Here is a 25,265-nt window from a genome sequence, read left to right as displayed (position 1 = left end):
TAGATTTAGAGGTTTTACAGAAGGAACATTTAGAAGTATTAATCAGATGTTTACTCAGTCACATCAGAGCCGAGATGTGTACTGGAACTTGGCAACCAACCAAATGAGGATGAATTTTATTTTTCATTCCTTCATGGCTGGCCAGCATTTGTTGCCCATCTCTAGGTGCCCGAGAGCAGTTGAGAGTCAACCACATTGCTGTGGCTCTAGAGATGCATGTAGGCCAGACTAGGTAAGGACAGCAGATTTCCTTCCCTCAAGGAAATCAGTGAACCAGACTGGTTTTTCTGACAATGGATCAATAGATTCTTAAAGCCAGATTTTCTTTTACTGAATTCAAATTCCATCATCTGCCATGGCGGGATTCGAACCTGGGTTCCCAGAACATTAGCCGTACTCCTGGACTAATAATCTAACGGTAACATCACAAAGGCCATCGTCTCCCTTGCAAGAGTGATTGATAAATCCTCATCGGAACTTACAGTTTTAGTTTTGAGTGTGAGCATGGTATTGGCTGCCAAGTGCACACTTAAGGAAGATAGTTTTTGAGAGGAGGACTGGAGGCTATGAATAAAAAGAAATGTATCAACACTGCTGGACTTGGGGTAGCTCTGAAATTTAAGAGCGTGCATTATTGAGTGAACTTTGTCAGGGGTCTGCAGGCAATGCCAAAGGGTCAATCCCATGCTCCCAACTGGAGAGGCCTGAGATTCCCAAGATTGACACTCCCACTTCATTGGTATAGAACAGGGCTCCTGCAGCAAAGACTTGAGAATAATCAGGATAGTGTGGGCACCATGATATCTCCTAGCTCAGACAGGGAACTGTGGAGTGAAGGGATGGACAAATATATGGCCTAATCCTGGCTACAAAACTAGATACAGAATGTGTTTGCTTTTCTTTGCTAGATATGGCTCAGTTAGCAGCATTTGTGACTCTTGAGTCATATGATCCCAGGTTCAAACCACACTCCAAAACCTGAGTACAAAACCCAAGTACCCGAGGGGCGGCATGGTGCCACAATGGTGAGCACTGCTGCCTCATAGCACTTGGGTTCAATTCCAGCCTTCGATCACTGTCTGTGTGGAATTTGCACATTCTCCCCATGTCTGCGTGGGTTTCCTCTGGGTGCTCTGGTTTCATCCCACAGTCCAAAGATGTATGGGTTAGGTTGTTTGGCCATGTTAAATTGACCTTTAGTGTTCCAGGATGTATAGGCTAGGGGGATTGGCCATGCTAAATTGCCTCTTAATGTCAGGGAGATTCGGGGTGTAAATATGTGGGGTTACGGGTATAGGGCCTGGGTGGGATTGTTGTCACTGTAGGCTTGATGGAGCAATGGCGTCCTCCTGCACAGTAGGCATTCTATAATCCCATCATTCTACAAAAATCCTGGCTGACATTCCAGTGCGATACTGAGGGAGTGCTGCAGTGCTGGAGGTGCTGTCTTTATATTAGTTATATTTATTATACATAATAAAAATAATTATATATAATATATGTAATAAAAATATTCAATAAATACATTAAAATAAAGCCCTGTCTGTACTCTCAGTAGGTTTGTGACAACACTGTGCCTTTAAGAAATGTGTTCATAACATAGTTCTTAGGAAGCATATTGTTTGAGGGCTCACTCTGTTTAAATGGTGCCAATCTGTCTGCTCCAGGCAGCCTATATTCTGAGAATGCAGACGAATTATCTGGTCATTATCACATTGCTGCTTGCTGGAGCTTGCTATGTACAAGCTGCTTGCCATTTTTCCTGGATTAGAATAGTAACTGCACTTCAAAAAGTATGTTGGTGGTTGTAAAACATCCAGTTGAGAGGGTCCAGAGTAGGTCGCAAGAATGATGCCGGGAATGAAAAGCTTGACACATGAGGAGCATTTGGGCACTCTAGTTCTGTACTTGATGCAGTTTAGAAGAACGAGGGGGTCTTGCATCGAAACTCACAGAATACCGAAAAACCTGGATAGAGTGGACTTGGGGAAGATGCTTCCATTAGTAGGAGAAACTCGGATCCAAGGGCACAGCTGCAGAGCAAAGGGACAACCCTTTGGAACCGAGATGAGGAGGAATTTCTTCAGCCAGAGGGTGGCGAATCTGTGGAATTCATTGCCACTGAAGGCTGGAGGGCGGGCGGGGGGGGTGCAGGTCATTGAGTGTATTTAAGACAGAGATAGATAGGTTCTTGATTGGTAAAGGGATCAAAGGTTATGAGGAAAAGGTGGGAGAATGGAGTTGAGAAACTTATCAATCATGATTGAATGGTGGAGCAGACTTGATGGGCTGAATGGCCTAATTCTGTTCCTATATCTTATGGTCTTTTAAATGGAACCTGAAAGGCAGGCAGAAAAGTTGTTTTAATCTTTGGGACTGCCCTATGTCGATCAGAGAGAGGCCCCAAAGATAAAATCCCCCTTTTCTTCCTAACCCCCTCCAGCTTAAAGTTTTGCAACTTCTGGATCTTGAGCCCCCGCCAGCCACCTCGTAGACAGCGAATGCAGACTCAAGATTCCACCCAATGAAAGCTGGTAGACTGTCAGTCATGAGAAAGCCACCCAATCTCATACTCTGTCCTGTAGACACGTGCATCATCTCTAATAGGGGTCACTGGATGGAGAGCAGAGGTTGGGACCCTGCCTTATTTGGTTACTGAGACTGACTTACCCAGCACATAGTGGAAGTAAAAGTTGGCACATTCCACTGTGCTTGGCTCACTTGTCCTCTGAATTTATCAACTGAATTGTCAAGGGAATTTTAATTTAAGAGCTTTATTTTTCAGGATTTGTATTCAATTTCATAACTTGCCTGGTGGGATTTGAACTTCCAACCATCTGGATTGCTAATCTACAACTATAGTCAATACACTGCCACATCCCTCGTTGGCCAATAAATACTAATTCTTAATCATCTTTCATTTGTACCTGTGTCTCATAACATAATGAAATGCCGTCTCATCAATGAAAAGCAGAGCTGCCACCAAGGGTATCATTGTGCATTACAACGTTCTAGCTTCCAAAACTGATAGGGAGGAAAAGAAACAGCTAATCTTTCTAATTTGTCCCAAACCATGACAGCTGCGGCATCTGGACCAGGGAGACAATTACTTTCCCTCAACTCACTGCCTCTTGGGAGAGGCAAAAAAAAATTCCCAAAGCCTATAAGGCAAAAGATTCTTTGGAAAATTTTTCCCTGGCCCCCTCGGTGAATCTAAATCAGTTCAGGACGGCTCACAGTCAAATGTTGTCAATACAGACACTTCCTTTCCATACGCTGGGATCTCTGTCCCAGTCAGGAAGCAATCTAGTTGATTTTGGGGTCAGGAGAGAGGAGGAGGGGTGCAGTGGGGCAAGGAATCATGAATAGAAGAGACAGCAGCATAGTGGTAATGTCACTGGACTAGCAATCCAGATGCATGGGCTACTGCTCTGAGGACACAGGTTCAAATCCCACCTTGACAGCTGGTGGAATTTAAATTCAATTAATAAGTCTGTAATTGAAAATCTCATCTCAGTAACGGTGACTGTAACAGCTATCTGCGAGTGTTGTAAGATCTGGTCTGATTCATTTAATGCCCTTTAGGGAAGGAAATCTGCTGTCCTTACCAGGTCTGGACTGCATGTGACTCTAGGCATACAGCAATGTGGCTGACTTGTAACTACCTTCTGCAACACACCCCTCAGTTCAAGAGCAGTTAGGAATGGGCAACAAATGCTGTGATACTTGAATCCATGAAAGAATAAGGGTGGCATGGACAAGTTGGGCCGAAGGGCCTATTTCCATGTTGTAAACCTCAATGACTCTAATAAAGGACAAAAAGATATTCTTAAAGGCAGCACACATGCTACCAAATGACAATGCATTCCTGGGGCTCAAGTGATATCCCTACATGATATCAAGAAATAGCTGAAGACATTGGATATATGGCAGGCTCTGACAACATCCCCTGTGCCCCAGAACCAGCCGTGCCCTTAGCCAAGCTGTTACAGTGCAGCTACAACACTGGCACCTATCTGACACTGTGGAATATTGCTTGGGTATGTTCTGCCCACAGAAAGTAGATCAAGTCCAACCTGATCAGGCTCCATCAGCCCACTCTTGATCATCAGCAAGTAATGGAAGGTGTCATTGGCGGCGCTATCAAGCAGCAGTTACTCAGCAAGAATCTCTTCATTAATGCTCAGTCTGGGCTCCATCAGGATCATCTGATTCCAGATCTCATTATCACCTTGGCCCAGATGTGGGCAAAGAGCTGAATTCCGGATGTAAGGTGAGAATTACTGCGCTTAAAGTTTATTTATTAGAGTCGCAAATAGACTGGCATTAACACTGCAATGAGTTACTATGAAAAATCCTCTAGTTGCCACACTCTGGCGCCTGCTTGGGTACACTAAGGGAGAATTAGTGGCCAATGCAGCTAACTAGCACATCTTCCGGACGGCAGGAGAAAACCAAAGCACCTGGAGGAAACCCACACAGACACAGGGAGAACGTGCAGATTCCGCACAGACAGTGACCCAAGCCAGGAATCGAACCTGGGTCCCTGGGACTGTGAGGCAGCTGTGCTACTGTGCCACCCTTGACATGTAAGCAGCATTTGACGAAGTGCGACGTAAAGGAATTCTAGGAAATCTGGAGTCAAGGGAAATCTTGGAACAGGTTGGAGGCACATCTAACACCAAAGATGATGGCTGTGTTGTATGAGGCCAATTTTCTCAGCCCCAGATGTTCCTTAGGGTAGCGTCCAAGAGCCAACCATCTTCAGCTGCTTCAATGACCTTCCTTCAATCGTCAAATCAGAAGTGGGGATGTTCGCTGATGACTGCACAATATTTAACACCATTCAAAGCTAATCAAATACTGAAGAAGTCCAAATATAGCAATATCCAGCTTGAGCTGGTGAGTGGCTAGTAACATATGCATCACACAAATGTCAGACAATGACCACAGAATCCCTACTGTGCAGAAAGAGGTCTTCCAGCCCATCGAGTTTGCACTAACTCTCCAAAAGAACATCCCACTCAGATCATCCCCTCTGTCTTATCCCCATAACCCCGCAATTTACCATGATTAATCCACCCAACGGGCACATCTTTGGACTGTGGGAGGGAACCAGAGCACTTGGAGGAAACCCACGCAGATACGGGGAGAACCCCATACACACAGTCACCCAAGGCCGGAATCAAACTCGGATCCTGGCTCTGTGAGGCAGCAGTGCTAAACACTGCCACCGTGCTGCCCACTTTTTACATACCGCATCATCTCCAACAAAATAAAATCTAATTATCTGCCCTTGACATTACTATCATGGAATTCCCCACTATCAACATCCTGCCGTTGGCCAACTGGACCATCCTTATAAATACTGTGGCCCCCAGAACAGGTCAGAGGCTGAAATTTCCACAGTAACTAACTCACTTCCTGACTCCGCAAGGTATGTCCACTTTCCACATGGCGCAGGTGATGGAATTTTCTCCAGATATCTGGACTAGCTCCAACAATATTCCAGAAACTCAGCACATTCCAAAGCAAGGCAGCCCATTTGATCAGCACCCTATCAACATCTTAAACTTTCAGTCCATCCACCATTGGCGTACTTTCACTAAAATCTGCAAGATGCATGGTAACAACTCACCAAGACTCCTTCAACAGTAGCTTCCAAACCATTACTGCCTCAAAAAACAAGGGCAGCAGATGCATGGGAAATCCATTTCCTTCAGTCCACCAAGTCTGAGGTCACGTACCAACTGACTCAAAATCAGCTTCTTCCCTGCTACCAACAAACTTTTGAATTGACCTACCTCACATTAAGTTGATCTTTCTCTACACCCTAGCTATGTAGCATGTCAACTGCGACTCTCACCAACTTTTACAGATGCACCATAGAAAGCATTCTTTCTGGTTGTATCACAGCTTGGTATGGGCCCCTGCTCTGCCCAAGACCGCAAGGATTTACAAAAGGTCACAAATGTAGCCCAATCCATCACGCAAACCAACCTCCCATCCATTGACTCTGTCTACACTTCCTGCTGTCTCGGCAAAGTAGCCAGCATAATTAAGGGCCCCACACACCCTGTACATTCTCTTTTCTACCTTCTTCCATCAGGAAAAAGATACAAAAGTCTGAGGTCACACACCAACTGACTCAAGAACAGTTTCTTCCCTGCTGCTGTCAGACTTTTGAATGGACTTTGCATTAAGTTGATCTTTCTCTACACTCTAGCAATAAATGTAACAATACATTCTGCACTCTCGTTTCCTTCTCTATGAATGGTATGTTTTGTCTCTGTAGCGCGCAAGAAACAATACTTTTCACTGTATGCTAATACGTGACAATAATAAATCAAATCAAATCAAAAAAATGACTGTAACACTACATTCTCCACTCTCTCCTACTTCGTCTGTAGACTGCGCAAGGAACAATACTTTTCACTGTACACTAATACATGTGATAATAATAAATCAAATCAAATCAAAGTCACTCGCCATCCTGCGTTAGGGTTAAAACTCTGTTCCTTCAATGTCACTGGGACAGAATCTTGAAACATGCTCCCTAAAAGCCCTGTGACTGTATCTACACCACATGGACAGCAGTGGACAAGATGGTGGCTTATTGCCACTTACTCAAGGGGCAATGAAGAATGGGCAATAAAAGCTGGTCTTGTTGCTCAAATCCTGAAAAAAAAAGAGCCAACCAGTCTGTTCCTACACAGTTCAAACTGACATTCCCAGGTCTTTACCAAATCTCTTGAACTGGAATCATCAAACCTCCAATCACTTGGCGGCAGACTCTGTAACAATGAAAGGGAACGGTAACTGTATTATGTTATTAATTATGTAACTACTCACCATATTCACTGTCATAGAAGATGATGAACTTCTGCCAGGCAAACTCGGAGATTACTTGGAGAATAACTTCATTCAGATAGACTGGCGGGCGGACGGACAGAGTGTAGTTATCATTCCTGTTGCTCCTGGTGAGGCCGCAGCCACTCCTTGGCGATCCAGCTGTGGTTCTCTGGATGTAGAGGTGCGGGATGTGCATGGCGTCTGACAAGGATTCGAGGGAGCCTGCTGACATGCAGCCGATGGAGCTGATGAGGGCCAAAATGCCTTGGTTCATCAGGTCACAGGCTGAAAGAAAGACAGGGAAAAGGAATCGTGAATAAGACAGTTCACACCTCCGATACAACCTTCAGCAAAATAAGCAAACGACAACTCGCATGTCATAGAATCATAGAATCCTACCGTGCAGAGGGAGGCCCATTGAGTCTGCACCAACCACAACCCCACCAAAGCCCTATCTCCATAACCCCATGTATTTACACTCGCTAGTCTCTCTGACATTAAGGGTCAATTTATAGCATGGCCAATCCACCTAACCTGTACATCTTTGGACTGTGGGAGGAAACCAGAGCACCCGGAGGAAACCCACGCGTACACGAGGAGAGTGTGCAGATTTCACACAGTGACCAAAGCCGGGAATCACTGTTAGTAGTGTGGTTAAGAGTAAAATAGTCCGAGGAATGACATTAAACAGAATTTGAGGAGTTTGCAGGATGTGTCATTGACCTTTTGGTCAAAGGGGTAGGTTTTTGGGGGCGGCACGGTGGCACAGTGGTTCGCGCTGCTGCCTCACAGCGCCAGCAACCCAGGTTCAATTCCCAACTTGGGTCACTGTGTGGATTTTGCGTGTTCTCCCCATATCTGCATGGGTTTCCTCTGGTTTCCTCCCACAGTACGAAAGATGTGCTGGTTAGGTGCGTTGGCTGTGCTAAATTCTCCCTCAGTGTAACCTAAACAGGTGCTGGAACGTGGTGACTAGGGAATATTCACAATGACTTCATTGGAATGCGAATGTAAGCCAACTTGTGACACTAATAAATAAATATAAATAAACTTTCAGGAACATCTTAAAGAAAGAGAGATTTGTGAAGAGATGGAGATTACAGAGGACATACCAAAGCTTAGGCCATGAACAGCTATAACCGTGGCTGCCAATGGTGAACAAATCAACGTTTGCAGGAGGCCAGCATTGCAAGACAGCGGAGAAATACTTGATAAGGTATAGATGGAACTGGCTTCGCTGTGTTCCCTGTCTCTCTCTCTCTCTCTTCCACAGATATCACTTTCATGTTGAGAAGATTAAACAGTAAGTGATCAGGTAAAATATTCCCATCCCGTCCGCTACAGGAATCATAGAGGGTGGGACAGAGAATTCAATGGATCATCCAAAGGTCTGCTGACGGGAAATCCCAGTTTTGGGGCATGGGGCTGGAAAATCCCATCCATAATGTTGGTAAAAGACAATTCATTGGTTGTCCATGAAACCACTGTAACTGTTCCAATAAGTTGGGCTATCACTTATCTGTATTCTATCATTCATCTTATCAATTTTTCCATCAACCTCAGGAGGCTGCAGTTAAAAATAATCAACAATTTACAAGAACGTAGTAAGGGAAGGAGGCCATTCGGTCCCTCAAACCTGTCCTACAATTCATAGAAACGTAGAAGATAGGAGCAGGAGGAGACCATTTGGCCCTTCAGACCTACTCCTCCATTCATCACGATCATGGCTGATCATCCCACTCAATAGCCTAATCCTAATTTCTCCCCAAAACCTTTGATCCCATTCACCCCAGTGCTATATCCAGCTGCTTCTCGAATACATTCAATGTTTTGGCATCAACTACTTCCTGTGGTAATGAATTCCACAGGCTCACCACTCCTTGGGTGAAGAAATGTCTCCTTATCTCCGTCCTAAATGGCCTATCCCATCAATGATGTCCTGGCTGATTTGTGACTTAACTTCATGTTACCTTCCTTTCCTCCTTTTTTTTATTACTTTGGTTAACAAAAATCCATCAGTCTCAGATTTAAAATTAACAACTGATCTATTGGCAATTGCAGAGGCAAGTTCCACTTGTCTGTTACTCTTTGTGTGTAAAGATGTTTCTCATATCACTCTTGAAAGGTGTAATTCTCACAGCAGGATTTTCCCAAAGCCCTCAGCCCGTTGTTGGAATCACGTTGGGATCTCGAGCCCGCACGTGCCGGTAGCCAGATCACCCAGGCCACCTTCCTGGAGATGGCCTTCTCATTGACCACACTCGCCATCTCATTAACACCAGCCTTCTGATTCACCGGCCAACAACCAGAGAGTCAACAGCTCCAGAGCTTTGGCTGCTCCACTGGGAGACACGGCTGCTGGTAAGACAGGTAGGCAACCAGGAGGAGGACAACCCAATTCCAGTCATCCTCAGAGGAATAGGGACAAGTAAATATTTCAGAGGATAGAAGGCAGCAGGCCCTCATGTCAGAGGCGGAATACTGACAGTTGGATTGTTTGTTTCTATTGTTAGGAGAGAATAGGATCCAAGGGCACAGCCTCAGAGTAAAGGGACAATCCTTTAGAACCGAGATGACGAGGAATTTCTTCAGCAGAGGATGGCGATTCTATGGAATTCATTGCCACACAAGGCTGTGGAGGCCAGGTCATTGAGTGTGTTTAAGGCAAAGATAGATAGGTTCTTGACTGGTAAGGGGATCAAAGATTATGAGGAAAAGCTGAGAGAATGGGGTTGAATCAGCCAAGATTGAATGGTGGAGCAGACTTGATGGGCCGAATGGTCCAATTCTGCTCCTATATCTTCTGGCCATGAGAGCAGCCCCTATTGTCCCCTCTTCGGAGACAGCAGCTCCTCTTACTGTCATGGGGGCCACCCCAATGGAGCTATTGTGCCCCCTCCGCCAAGCAGTGTTTGCCAGCAACGACACAAAATTGCCCAATCGGGGCCTTAACCATTTGAGTAGCCTGTCTGCCTCCACGTAGCAGGCAAGCGATCCGCTTCCCAGGCCTCCCTTTGGAAACTTCCTCAGGGGCAGGCATGTGTTGGGAAGCTGTCTCAAAATGGCTCCCCTACATTTCCCAGCACCCACTCCTGGCAACATGGTAATGGGAAAATTCAGCCTATCTGTTCATCCCTCAGCAGGGATAATAGTTTTTCTCTGTCTATCTTATCAGTTCCCCTGTTTATGCATTGAGAACTGATTAAATCACCCCTTAAATTTCAGCTGAGGGGAGGCGATGGCCATGTGATATTATCACTAGACTATTAATCCAGAAACTCAGCTAATGTTCTGGAGATTTGGGTTCGAATCCCACCATGGCAGATGGTGGAATTTGAACTCAATAAAAAATATCTGGAATTTAGAATCCCCTGATGACCGTGATATGAGTGCCGGAAAAGCCCATCTGGTTCACTAATATCCTTTAGGAAAGGTAATTTGCCGTCTTTACCTGGTCAGGCCTACATGTGGCTCCAAAGCCACAGCAATGTGGTTGACTCAACTACCCTCCAAGGGCAATGAAGGATGGCCAATAAATGCTGGCCAGCCAGTGATGCCAAATCCCATGAATGAGTAAAAAAAAATAATCTAGTTTGTGTAATCTCTCCCTGAAACCTGTCCCTTGGAGTCTGGATAACACAAGATCATTTTTGCATTTGAATGGAAAGTAGCAGCATTGAAAAGATACGCCTGAACACCATGTGTAGAATGTCAACGGTGGTTGGCACGCTGACAATCTTGGATACGACTGCACTGATTTTGTGTCAGATACTTCAAACCCTGCTTCACCTTGTTTCTGGCCAGTTTGACATGCTCTGGATGTTGTGAATCAGTGGCTGTGTGAGGGTGTAAAGCTTGTGACACAGCAGCTATCGAATCTGTTTCAGTCCAGCTTTGCAGCATAAGGCTTCAAGAGGGTGAGATTAAGGAGCAGAAGTTCAGCCTAGGAGTTGGCTGGGTTTGGGGAGGGAACCATAGAACCCTACAGTGCAGAAAGAGGCCCTTCGGCCCATCGAGTCTGCACCGAACACAATCCCACCCAGGCCCTACCCCCATATCCCTACATAATATACCCACTAATCCCTCTAACCTACGCATCCCTGGACACTAAGGGACAATTTCTTAGCACAGCCAATCAGCCTAACCCGCATATCTTTGGACTGTGGGAGGAAACTGGAGCACCCAGAGGAAACCCACACAGACACTAGGAGAATGTGCAACCTCCACACAGACAGTGACCCAAGCTGGGACTCGAACCCAGGACCCAGGGGGTCCAGGAAGGTGGGTGGAGAGGTTGGGGGACAGAGAGGTGAATTGGAAAAGCAGAGGCAGAACACCTTGTGACAAATATAAATGTAGCTGAATGTGGAAGGAGACGGGAGAGAGAGAGCAGAGCCGTATCGCCCACCAGAATGAAAGGAAGTAAAACTGAGATATCCAAGGCAGCTCTTGTAGCATCAGTCGCGGCTTAGAGCTGCTGCTGAACTCAAATCCCACACCAGGGACTTGGCTGTGTGATCCGGAATCACACATCTCCGCAGTAGCGAGGGACTTTACACTACTGTAGCTGCCATTTTTTTTAAAGATAAGATGATGAGGTGCTAAACCAAGGCCTCGGCTCACTCCTCAGGTGGATTTAAAAACATCCAACTGTACCATTTGTAGAAGAAGAGGGCAGCCATCTGAAGAGGTGTCCAGATCACCAACTATCTGTCCTGGTCGCCACATGCCGACACAACAGTTAAGAGAGCCCACCCATGCCTCTACTTTCTCAGGAGACTAAGGAAATTTGGCATGTCCACTATAACTCTCACCAACTTTTACAGATGCGCCATAGAAAGCATTCTTTCTGGTTGTATCACAGCTTGGTATGGGCTCCTGCTGTGCCCAAGACCGCAAGAAACTACAAAGGGTCGTGAATGAAGCTCAATCCATCACTCAAACCAGCCTCCTATCCATTAACTCTGTCTACACATTCTGCTGCCTTGGAAAAGTAGCCAGCATAATCAAAAATCCCATGCACCCTAGACATCTCCCTTCCAGCTTCATCCAGTGGGGAAAAAGATATAAAAGTCTGAGGTCATGTACCAACCAACTCAAGAACATTCTTCCCCACTGCCAACAGATTTTTGAATGGACTTACCTCACATTAAGTTGATCTTTCTCTGCACCCTATGTATTACTGTCCCACTATATTCTGCACTCTCTCCTTTCTTTCTCTATGAATGGAATGCTTTGTCTGTATGGTGCGCAAGAAACAATACTTTTCGCTGTATACTAACACATGTGACAATAATAAATCAAATCAAATCAAAAATCCCACCCATTATCTGCTCAGTCATTTCATTCTTTGGGAACACGTTGCCCACATTACAAGAGTGACTCCCCTTCAGAAGTACTTCATCAGATGTAAAACACTGGGACATTCTTTGCTTGTGAGAGGCATGATAGAAAAACATTCTTTCCTTCCTACCCATTCCAATCTTGAAGGCCTGTGACTGGTTTGGACACCGGTGTCTCCTGCGCCACATCTCAGACATTCTCAAGGCTTTCCAATCAAGTGGCCATCTTAGCCAGTGGCACTATGGGAGAAGTATGTCAGTGAGGGCTCTAAATTGGAGTTGCTCGGAGAGGAAAGAATGTTTTTCTATCATGCCTCTCACAAGCAAAGAATGTCCCAAAGTGTTTTACATCTGAGGAAGTACTTCTGAAGGGGAGTCACCCTTGTAATGTGGGCAACGTGTTTCCAAAGAAGGAAATGACTGAGCAGATAATGGGTGGGATTTTTGATTTGATTTGATTTATTATTGTCACGTGTTAGTATACAGTGAAAAGTATTGTTTCTTGCGCACCATACAGACAAAGCATTCAAAAGATTTCAATCAATCCGTTTGCCAAGCAGAACGAGGACAGCAATGAGAAAGTCTAAATTATTTTTAATAATAAATTATTATTAAGCTATCTTGGATCTGGTGCTATGTAATGAAGCGGGTAGAATTAGGGACCTTGTGGTGAAGGATCCTCTTGGGGAGAGTGATCATTGTATGGTGGAGTTTCTGGTGCAGATGGAGGAGGAGAAAGCGGGTTCCCGGACACGCGTCCTTTGTTTGAATAGAGGGAAATACGGTAGGATGAGAGAAGAATTGGCGAATGTGGACTGGGAGAGCGCGTTGGAGGGAGGGTCTGTTGAGGAGCAGTGGAGGATCTTTAAGGAGATCTTTCTTGGTGCTCAACGGAAATTTATTCCGATGGTCAAAAAGGATAGTAGGAGGAGAGGCAATAAGCCGTGGATAACAAAGGAGGTGAAGGAAAGTGTTAAACTAAAAGCGGAGGAATTTAGAGTAGCTAAGAGTAGTGGGCGAGAAGAGGATTGGGAGAGGTATAAATGTCAACAAAGATTGACAAAGAAGTTGATAAGGAAGGGTAGGAGAAACTATGAAGCTGGGCTAGCGCTTAATATAAAAAAGGATAGCAAGAGTTTTTATAAATATATAAAAAGGAAGAGGCTGGCTAGGGTGAATGTTGGTCCTTTAGAGGATGAGAAAGGGGACCTGAGCCACAACAGATCAGCCATGATCTTATTGAATGGCGGGGCAGGCTCGAAGGGCTGGATGGCCTACTCCTGCTCCTATTTCTTATGTTCTTATGTTCTTATGTTCTTATTTGATGCTAAAATGAGCTCGGAAGATGTTTATAATTTTCTTACCACCGGATTTCACCTCCTCCCCCACAAGGAGAAAAGTCTGAAACACTTTCCTACTTTGTGTTATTTCAATCCTCTCACAGGAATGGATTAATGGATTATTTCCAGTCAGGGATGAGTGCGTATTGACACAAATGCTTCAGCCAATGGGTTGGATGTCAGGCAGGACTTAACAGCACGCAAACTATTAATGTGGCAAACTGCAAACATGATCTATTTACCTGGCAAACAGAAGTCTATCTAAGCAGTCTCCCAATAGATGTAGAATGAGTTCTCCAGTAAAAGGCAGTGAGTGGAGATCGTTACACAAGACCATAAGACATAGGAGCAGAATTAGGCCACTCGGCCCATCGAGTCTGCTCCACCATTCAATCAAGACTGATATCTTTCTCATCCCCATTCTCCTGCCATCTCCCCATAACTCCTGATCCCCTTATTAAACAAGAACCTACCTATCTCTGTCTTAAAGACACTCAATGACCTGGCCTCCACAGCCTTCTGCGGCAAAGAGTTCCACACATTCGCCACTCTCTGCCTGGAGAAATTCCTCCTCGTCTCTGTTTTAAAGGATCATCCCTTTAGCCTGAGGTTGTGACCTCTGGTTCTAGTTTTTCCTACTAGTGGAAACATCCTCTCCACGTCCACACTATCCAGGCCTCGCAGTATTCTGTAAGTTTCAATAAGATCCCCATCCCTTCATTGCTTATACATAATAAAAATGATGTGCATAAATTCAATCTCAGTCATTTCCATATGTGATTGACAGGGGACTTAACTAGTCATCTTCATTCTGAACAGGAATGATTGTGTCATTATAGCAGCCCAGGAATTAAGTAAACCCATTTCATCATGTCCATCAAAATCCCATTATCTCAGGATACAGTTCAGTTTTAATTGCAAATAATAAATAAAATTAGTACTGATTAAAAATTCCCTAATTAAGACCGAACTAGAAATCACAAAGAGGAGTAACAATTTCATTTCTCAATCTGCTGTTTTAGGAATTATTCCCCGACCATTGACGTATTGAAGTACATAAAATATTGAAAGGGATTGATAGAGTAAATGTAGACCAAACGTTTCCCCTTATGGGGCAATCTCGGACAAGAGGTCACAGGTACAGGTTGAGAGGCGGTAGATTGAGGTGAGGAGGAACTCCTTCTCGCGGAGGGGGTGAATTTGCGGAACTTGCTGCCCCATAGCACAGTGGAGTCTGAATCATTGGGAATGGGATTTTTATGGCCTCATTCATCCCAAAACCGTAAAATGCTGCCTGAGGTCAATGAACCTTTCGATGCTCCGGCCCCTCGTCTGCTCTGATTCCTGTGGGGGGTGGGGCGGGAAAGTTCTGGCCATTAAATGTTTTCAAGAAGGCAATAAATGTATTTCTGATAAAAAAAAACTGGTGAAAGGGGTACGAACGAATGTATTTATTATTCACAAGTAGGCTAACATTCACACTGCAATGAAATTACTGTGGAAATTCCCTAGTCGCTACACTCTGGCACCTGTCTGGGTACACTGAGGAAGAATTTAAGCATGGCCAATGCACCTAACCCACAAATCTTTGGACTGTGGGAGACAGACACAAGGAGAATGTACAAGCTCCAGACAGACAATGACCCAAGCTGGGAATTGAACCCGGGAGCCTAACCCCGTGAGGCAACCATGCTAACCACTGTTTTCCCATGCTGCCCCAGTGGGGGGTGGATTTGAGACAGGGAGACATCAACCATGATCTGATAGAATGGCAGTGCAGGCTTGAACAGCTGAATTTGCCTTTTTCTGCTTCTATTTCCTAAGTATCGTTGTAGACCTATTTCCATACAAACATGGCAGTAGACCGCCATGTTGACAGGATTTTTAAGGGCACCCCTTTCTGATGTTTGGCCAGTAGGGTTAGACTCGGTTTTCATTAAGGTTAGTAACTTTCCACACAGGTGTCTTCAGAGGATGGATCCAAAGTCGGCAAAACCTTTTGAAGTTGTCAGAATCCAGCAGGCAATGACTGTTTCATCAATTCAGCTTGACAGTGAGAGCAAACAACCTCAAAGCAATAATCACCTTTCCAGGCCTCTTTCCTGAAGAAGTTACACCTTATAATATTGTAGTGGAAATGTCAAGGGCTGTGGATGCCTGGCAAGAGAGGAGCGGAGAAACATCCGCATTTTTGTTATTACATCTTCTGAACTGTCAAGAATATTGATGCTGACATGATTCTACCTTTTTCAAAATGCCTGGCTTTCATCTGATCTCTTCCATCCTGTTAAAGGCAAAGCAAATAATCGGGCTGGAAGGCCTGAGAAGTCAATGGGGTCAGAGTTCATGATGACCTATTTTCAAGCGCCCTCCTGCATCAGAGCTGTTGCGATCTGGTAGCTGCCATTTAGACAGGGCGGTGCACTGGTCAGTGACAATGCAGAGGAAATCGAGATGGGATGGTGATGTCTAAAGCTGGCCTGTCTAAAACTGTTGTCTCTTAGGACAGCACCACAAGTCAAGGATGCCTGACTTTCCCCTTAGAGACCATAAGGCCATAAGACATAGGAGCAGAACTAGACCATTTGGCCCATCAGGTCCACTCTGCCATTCAATCATGGCTGATAAGTTTCTCAACCCAATTTTCCCACATTTTCTCCATAACCTTTGAACCCCTTACCAATCAAAAACCTATCAATCTCTGTCTTAAATACGCCCATTGATCTGGCCTCCACAGCCTTCTGTGGCAATGAATTTCATAGATTCATCACCCCCTGGCTGAAGAAATTCCTCCTCATCTCGATTATAAGGGGTTGTCTCTTTATCCTGAGGCCATGCTCTCCGATACTAGTCTCACCTACTATTGGAAACATCTTTCTCCACATCTACTCTGTCTAGGCCTTTCAGTATTACAAAGAACAAACACAAGTACAGCAAAGGAACAGGTCCTTTGGCCCTCCAAGCCTGTGCCAGTCATGATGCCCTAACTAAAAAAGATCTTCTGTCCTTACTCGGTCTGTATTCCTCTATTCCCTCCTTATTCACGTATTCATCCAGTTGCCTCTTAAATGTTGCTAGCCTGCTTCCACCACATCCTCTGGCAACGCGTTCCATGCACCCACCACTCCCTATGTGAAAAGCTGCCCCCTCACATCTCTCTTAAATGTTGCCTTTTTCACCTCTAACCTGTGCCCCCTTGTAATTGACACTTCCACCCTTAGAAAAAGCCTCTGACTATCCTGTCTTTGCCTCTCATTATTCTGCAGGCCTCTATCAGGTCTCCCATCAGCCTCTCTCTTTTCAGTGAAATAAATCCCAGTTTATTCAACCTCTCCTCATAGCCAACACCCTCGAGACCAGGCAACATCCTGGTGAACCTTCTCTGCACTCTCGTCGAAGTTTCCATCTGACAATATGGTGACCAGAACTTCATGCAATACTCCAAATGTGGCCTAACCAAGGTTTTATGTAGCTGCAACGTGATTTCCCAACTCCAGAACTCAATACCCCGGCTGATGAAGGCAAGCATGTCATATGCCTTCTTAATCATCTTGGCCACCTGTATTGCCACTTTTAGGGAACTGTGAACCTGCACGCCCAGATCCCTCTGTATGTTAATGTTCCGAAGGGTTCCGCCATTTACAGTATAATTCACACCAAAATTTGATCCTCCAAATTGCATCATCTTGTATTTGCCCAAGTCTCCAATCTGTCTATATCCTATTGTATCCTTCGACAAACCTTGGCCCTATCACAACTCCGCCACTCTTCGTGTCATCCACAACCTTACTAATCAGACCACCCACATTTTCCCCCAGATCATTTATATATATATTACAAACAACAGTGGTCCCAGCACTAATCCCTGAAAAATACCACTTGTGACAGATCTCCACTCTGAAAACCGCTCTTCAACCACAACTCTCTGTCTTCTATAACAAAGTCAATTCTGTATCCATCTCGCCAGCCCGAATCTCAGATGATTTTAGTTTTTGTACCGGTTTGCCATGTGGGGCCACATTAAATTCCATCCCTTGATTTCGATTTGATAGACCTCATCATGAGTTCCATGTAGCTAGCACCTGTCTTTTTTACTGCCAAACCTCAATTTGCGATATAATATTCAGTTGTGCCTTTGTGTCAATTCCCATTCAATTTTGCTACGTCAACAGTCACGATGTAGTAGCAGACCTTGGCCTCTAGTTGGCTCCACACTATGACTTTTTCTTTGGCTTTTGCCCAACTCCATGATGACCTTTGACATGAAGCAGTAACTGCACAAGGACCCTCAGTAACACTGATGAAATCACCTGACTGACCTCCCTGGAAATATTGGTAAAATGATTCTGACAAATCAATCTATAAAGAAGGTTTTGATGACCCAAAGAAAAAATCTAAACCTTCTTTTTGCAACAACATGAATTCATTCAATGGAACAGAAAGAAGTCTCACAACACCAGGTTAAAGTCCAACAGGTTTATTTGGTAGTACGAGTTTTTGGAGCACTGCTCCTTCAACAGTGCCCACTGTGCCCAACTGTCTCCCACAGTGCCCAACTGTGCCCACCCCAGTCTAATGCCAGCACCTCAACATCATTCGATGGAATGCTGTGTTCTCACACTAGATTAACAAAAGAATTTACAGGGACTAACAAGAGACTAGAAATTTAGGGATGCATAATTGTACCAGGAGAGGTGTAATGTAGTGGCCTTGTTATTAGACTGGTAATCCAGAGACTCAGGCTAATACTTTGGGGCCCCGGGTTCGAATCCCACCATGGCTGACGGTGAAATTTCAGTTCAATAAAAAATCTGGAATTATAAGTCTAACAATGATCATGAAACAATGGTTGATTGTTGTACAAAGTTCCTTTACGGGAGGAACTCTGCCTTCCTTAGCCAGTCTGGGCTATATGTAACTTCAGATTCACAACAACGGGGCACAGTGATTAGCACTGCTGCCTCACAGCGCCAGGGACTCGGGTTCAATCCTGGCCTCAGGTCACTGTCTATGTGCAGTTTGCACGTTCTCCCTGTGTTTGCGTGGGTTTCCCCCGGGTGCTCCAGTTTTCTCCCACAGTCCAAAGGTGTGTGGGTTAGGTTGATTGGCCATGCTAAATCCTCCCTAGTGTCAGGGGATGAGCAGGTTAAATATGTTACGGGAATAGGCCCTGGGTGGGATCGTGGTTGGTGCAAAATCAAAGGGCTGAATGGCCTCCTTCTGCACTGTAATGATTCTATGAATGTTAAATGCACTCTGAAATGGGTGAGTGAACCATTCAGTCCAAGGGTGAAGAGAGATGGGCAATAAATGCTGGCCTGGCCAGCAATCGATGTCCTATGAATGAAGAAACTATAGAAAGAAATAAATAAATAGACCAAAGAATGTTGTAAAATGGGAAATTATGAAGAAGACAAGTTGAACAATTACTAATGTTAATTTACAACTGACTTTATTTGCACAAGGCACATATTTGACACCCTTCTTGCCTGTCACACATTCCTGAATTTCTTAGCCTGGAGTTTTCAGCTTAGGATCAAGCTTATTTAAGAACTGAAGAACATAAAGGATCAGGTGTAGACCATTTGGCCCCTCGAGGCTGCTTCACCATTCAATAAGATCATGGCTGATCTTTTTGTGGACTCAGCTCCACTTACCCACCCACTCATCATAAACCTTAATTCCTTTACTGTTCAAAAATCTATCTATCCTTGTCTTAAAAACATTTAGTGAGGTAGCTCCAAATGCTTCACTGGGTAGGGAATTCCAGATTCACAATCCTTTGGGTGAAGAAGTTCCTCCTCAACTCAGCCCTAACTATTCTCCCCTTATCTTGATGCCATGCCCCCTAGTTATAGTTTCATCTTCCAGTGGAAACAACGTTCCTACTTCTATCTTATCTACTCCCTTTGTAATCTTATATGTTTCTGTAAGATCTCCCCTCATTCTTCTGAATTCCAATGAGTCCCAGTCTACTCAGTCTCTCCTCATAAGCCAACCCTCTCAACTCCGGAATCAACCTTGTGAATCTCCTCTGCACCCCCTCCAGTGCCAGTACATCCTTTCTCAAGTAAGGAGAACAAAAGTGCATACAGTACTCCAGGTTAAGGATTTGTATCAAACCAATCAAACATTTTTCTGGAAGCAAGTTATGTGAATGGCTAACATCACTGGTGAGTCTTCAGATCAGCTCAAAATGATCCGAATACCCATCGCCAAGGGAGACCATTAAATATAATGAAGGCCAATGAATTGCTGCTTAAGGACTTAAGAACATAAAGGATCAGGTTATGCATAACAAAGATTCAGCGCAGTTCTTCATTGTAATAACAGCGCAGCTTGCGAATCTATTTGGAAAGCAAACTCTGTGGATGACAGAAAAGAAACTGCTTCATAATGACTGGATCTGAATGTTGTAAGATGAACTTATTTTCTTGGGTCAATAATATCTGCAAGCGTCGCTGTGTGCTGCTGCTTGTTGAATGAATGCATCGGAAAATAAAACACATTGTCAATGGCTTGACAGCAGTCTATGTGCAATTGGACAGAACATAGAAAAATAAGCTGTCGTGTAGCCCTATCAATCCCAACAAAACAGCTTGATCTTTGACAAGCGTATTTTCCACTGCCCTGGGGCTGCAGTGTTGTAGGTGATGGGGAGGGATTTCCAGGAGATGTGAGCAGAAGGCAAAGGGCCCAATGAACAGTAAAAGAAGCAGAAAGGTCTCTGAGCTTGTGTCAAACATGCCGGTGTCCTACCACAGATAAAAAGGCAATTTGCTACTCAAGCTAAAAGCAGCCCATCTGTATGAAGAAACTTGTATCAATTCTTGCTGTGAGTGGCACAGCGGTACAGTGGTTAGCACTGCTGCCTCATAGCACCAGGGACCCAGGTTTAATTCCGACCTCGGGTCACTGTCTGTGCGGAGTTTGCACGTTCTCCCCCACATCTGTGTGGGTTAGCTCCCACAGTCCAGCGATGTGCAGGATTGGCCATGCTAAATTGACCCTACTGTCATGGGGATTAGCAGGATAAATATGTGAGGTTATGGTAATAGGGCCTGGGTGGGGTTGTGGTTGGTGCAGACTCAATGTTGCTGCAGGGATGCTGTGATTCTATCAATTCTTGTTCTCTAAGGTGGGGTCAGTGTAAATGGAAAAGCCTGGCATGTAACAGTATATTCAAAGATAAAAACTTGAGAATTTCTCCCAATACTCTGGCCGACATTCATTCCTCAATCAATGTCACTAAAACAGAACATCAGGTCATTTATCTCATTGTTGTCAGTGGACAAATTAGCTTCAAAAGTGTCTCAGCAAATGTGAAGCATTTTGAAATGTTCTGAGGATGTGAAAGACATTTTGGGTGGTATTTTACAGTCCTAACTGGGTGTTTTTGTTTGGGGGTGGGGGCGGTGGTGGGGAGATGGGGGGTGGCTGGTGTGGAGGGGAAAGCACATAAAATGGGACAGGTCTTAAAATAGGATAGGACTGTCTTCCTATCCACTCTCTGGGACAGGTCAGACATCACAAAGACTGCCTTCGCTTGGGCCTATTGAGGTCCTTAGCTGTCCAATTAAGAGTCAGTTAAAGGTCTAATCCTGCCTCCACTGCTATAATACACAGGGCGGGTGGAAGGGATGGAAGTGGCCAGCCCATTACTTTACCATCTGAGGCAAAAAGATGGGAACAACCTTTTGGGGGGTGTTGCACATTTTTACAGATGCACCATAGAGAGCATTCTTTCTGGTTGTATCACAGCTTGGTATGGCTTCTACTCTGCCGAAAACCGCAAGAAGCTACCAAGGGTCATGAGTGCAGCCCAATCCATCACACAAACCAGCCCCCCATCATTGACTCTGTCTACACTTCCCACTGCCTCAGAAAAGCCACCAGCATAATTAAGGACCGCACGTACCCTGGGCATGCTCTTTGTCATCTTCCTTAATCGGGAAGAAGTCTGAGTTCACATACCAACCGACTCAAGAACAGATTCTTCCCTGCTGCGGTTAGACTTTTGAATAGGTCTACCTCATGATCTTCCTCTACACCCTAGCTATAACTGTAACACTATATTCTACAGCCTCTTCTTTCCTTATCCCCAAGTATTCTATGAATTGTATCCTTTGCCTGTATAACATGCAAAAAACAATACTTTTCACTATATCCCAATACATTTGACAATATATGTTGGGGCGGCATGGTGGCACAGTAGTTAGCACTGCTGCCTCACAGCGCTAGGGACCTGAGTTTGATTCCCAGCTTGAATCACAGTCTGTGTAGGATTCCTCCGGGTGCTCCAGTTTCCTCCCACAGTCTGAAAGACGTGCTGGTTAGGGTGCATTGACCCGAACAGGCTCCGGAGTGTGACGACTGGGCAAATTTCACAGTAATTCCATTGCAGTGTTAATGTAAATCTTACTTGTGATTAATAAAGACACTTCACTTAACACATTAAATCAAATCAAAGCAAAGTGTGCGTGGGAAGTGGTGGGGTGGGGGGGGCAACCTGTGTACATTGAGGGCGCCTCCCACTTGCCTTCAAAACTTGACTCCCTTCCCCAGGGAGCCTAATCCATCCCTGCCCAAAAGAACCCTATTTCCTTCAGCCTGGCAGTTTTGCATTGTCAAACATGCATTGCATATCAGCGATCCCAGGTCGTCAGATACAGGGAAGGTACAATTGAGTTTGGAGATGCTAAAGCAATAACGCAGTACACCAACTTTACTGAACAGCAAGCTTTGGAGATAATTTCTACAATTTGAAATGCAGCCAATAAGCGGAAACTCGCACACAGAACATAATTGAGTTACAGTAGATAACAAGGGAAAACAAAAAAAAAATAACTGCAGAACTAATCATATTCTCCACTGACACACCAGCAATGGTTTGGAACACTGTATGTTCTCTTACTAAATTCTTTCAGCTCAGACATTTTACAGACGGATTTTATCCAAACCACTCAGTGGAGCATTGGTAAATCAGAGCAATGCAGAGTTTATGTTTAATAAATGTCCCTTAAGATGTATAGGGTGGAATTTTCCCATCCTGCCTGCCACGGGTATCGGAGCGAGCGGGACACAGACCTGGTCCGTTTACCTGGGAAGGATTTTCCAGTCTTGGGGCGAGAGTGGCTGGAAAATCCTGCCCATAAACCATCCGCCAGAAAAGTCAAAGTTAAATTATTAGTCACAAGTAAGGCTTACATTAATATTCAATAAATTTATTGTGAAATGCCCCTAGTCGCCACACTCCAGTGCCTGTTTGGGTCAATGCCCCTAACCAGCATATCTTTCAGATGGTGCGGTAAAACCAGAGCATCCAGAGGAAATCCACGTCGTCATGGGGAGAATGTGCAGACTCTGCACAGACAGTGACCCAAGCCGGGAATCGAACCTGGGTCCCTGACACTGTGAGGCAGCAGTGCTAACCACTGTGCCACCCCATGCAAAACAGAAACATTTCAAAACTCAGGGGAAGGAAAGGAATGGAGCCAGGCCTAATGGATTGAATGGCCTCCTCCAATATTGTAAAGCTTTATGATTCTGAAATTTTTATTTATAGATTTTATGAATGTTAGAAAATATAGACTGGGCATCGAAAACAAAGAGGGGAATTCTCCCAACCAGCCTTCGTTGGGTTTGATGGTGAACGGGTGCAGCGAATCTGCCATAAGATCATGCTGCAATTCTCCCAATGGTGGGTTAATGGTGAGTAGTTCTTCCCGCTGGCAGGTGAGATGTGAACGACATTTGCATCTCATGAATGGTCAGTAAAGCACCCACCCGCCAGCATCCCATCATACCTTTCAATCTTGTGTCACGCCAGCGGGAATCTTAGTTAGCGTCAAACCCGATTCTAACGAGTGGTGGGTACAAGGTGGTCCTCGGTTCACCAGAGACTCTGGGGGGGGGGAGGGCAACAACTTTCTGCCATCGTGCCGTGCCTGATGCCCTGTTTGTCACTCTGCTGGGGCAGGCCGGCTCCTACTTCCACCTCCATGCTGAACTGATCTTCACGGACAGCACCATGTTGCTGGACAAATGGACCCCCCTGTGTCACTGAGTTGGATCAGTCCAGTAACTGGGGCTGGGGAGTACAGGGGTGTCCATTCCTCTTGGTGCCGCACAGCAGTGTCTATCTGGACAGCACTGCATTGTGGGATCCGGGCAGCCTCCATAGCAGAGGGTCTGAAATTTGACCAGGATGGAGAACGAGCGGCTGAGGAGGGGGGGGGGGGCGGTGTGGCCCAACAATGACAAGGGACGGAACTTTCCGGAGGCTCCCAATGGAGTGTTTCATGGAGATGCTCCTACCTGCTTCCTGCCCTTGTTCTTTCACGTGATCGAAATTGCCAGTTTGGAAGATGCTGTTGAAGGAGCTTGTTGAGTTGTACATGAAGCAGATGGCAAGAGTGTTGGAGAGACTGAATTATTATATAGGGTCAGGTTGCAAGACCACAATGGATCGAGATGAGTACTGGGCGAAACGACAATGATTATCCAATATTTTAATTAAACCCAAGGTGTCCATTCTGGAATACAAGCACTCCCTTAACATGTTGCTATCAGCGAGCCTTTAATGCACTGGGTCTAGGAGTATGACAATAACACTTTGAAATTGAAAGTGAAGTCAAGTTTGAAGGGTGTGAATCTTTCAGAGATTGGTATCGCCTCGCTGACCATCCACAAGCAGCTTCTAATTGCAATCCAGCCCATTGTAAAGCGTTTTCCTGCAACTGATGTGAAGCTGTAATCAGGGGATTGCATTTCTCCCGCTGTGTCCTAATCATGGGTTTTGCTGCAGCACACAACCACTCAGAATCAGACATTTTTAGGACTTAACCAAACTAGAAAAACTGTGAACCTTAGGTTGGCTGGTGCACCGTTCTTGGGCGTTGCATTTCCTCACACCAACTCCTGCGGACAGCATCACTTATTGGGCCATCTTTTAACCCTTTGCCTGATTGGTGCCCCCTTGTTCTGGGCTGAGGGTCTTCCAACAGTGCTGCGATAGTTAGAAATATAGAAGCATAGAAAATAGGAGCAGGAGGAGGCCCTTCATTTTGCCATTCATTCATCCGCCATTCATTTTGATCATGGCTGATCATTCCGTCCGGTAACCTGTTCCTGCTTTCCACCCCCATATCCATAGAATCCCTACAGTGCAGAAGGAGGCCACTCAGCCCATCGAGTCTGCACCGACCACCCAGGCCCTATGCCCATAACCCCATACATTTATCCTAGCTAGTCCGCCTGAGGGAAAATTTAGCTTGGCTAATCCACACATCTTTGGACTGTGGGAGGAAACTGGAGCACCCGGAAGAAATCTATGCAGACACGGGGAACTCCACACAGACAGTTACCCAAGTCGGGAATCGAACCCGAGTCCCTGGCGCTATGAGGCAGCAGTGCTAACCACTGTGCCACCATGCCGTCCTTTAGCCTCAAATGCCATATCTAACTGCTTCTTGAAAACGTACAATGTTTCAGCCTGACCTGCTCCCTACGGTAGTGAAGTCCACGGGCTGGCTGGCTGAAGAAATGTCTCCTCACCTCAGTCCTAAATGGTCTACCCCGTATCCTCAGACTGTGACCCTTAATTCTGAACTCCTCCACCATCGGGGACATCCTTCTTGAATCTACCTTGTCCAGTCCTGTTAGAATGTTATAGCTTTCTATGAGATCCCCCCTCATTCTTCTTAACTCCAGTGAATATAATCCTAACCGA

At 45.2% G+C, this 25,265-nt stretch overlaps 1 protein-coding gene across 1 annotated transcript in view; it reads right to left on the bottom strand.

Moving 5' to 3' along the window:
- grid2 (glutamate receptor, ionotropic, delta 2) overlaps window positions 1-25,265 on the bottom strand; it is a 956,474-nt gene that overhangs the window by 298,643 nt on the left and 632,566 nt on the right. The window contains exon 3 of the mRNA XM_080200204.1: window positions 6,853-7,137. Within this exon, the coding sequence (XP_080056330.1) occupies window positions 6,853-7,137 (285 nt within the window). The remainder of the gene's footprint in view (window positions 1-6,852; window positions 7,138-25,265) is intronic.

This window comes from Carcharhinus amblyrhynchos, chromosome 1 (genome assembly GCF_965287045.1).
Source record: "Carcharhinus amblyrhynchos chromosome 1, sCarAmb.v2.hapA, whole genome shotgun sequence".
NCBI lineage: Eukaryota > Metazoa > Chordata > Chondrichthyes > Carcharhiniformes > Carcharhinidae > Carcharhinus > Carcharhinus amblyrhynchos.
The sequence above is the reverse complement of the archived record's forward strand: the minus strand, read 5'-3'. Positions and strand labels throughout refer to the sequence as shown.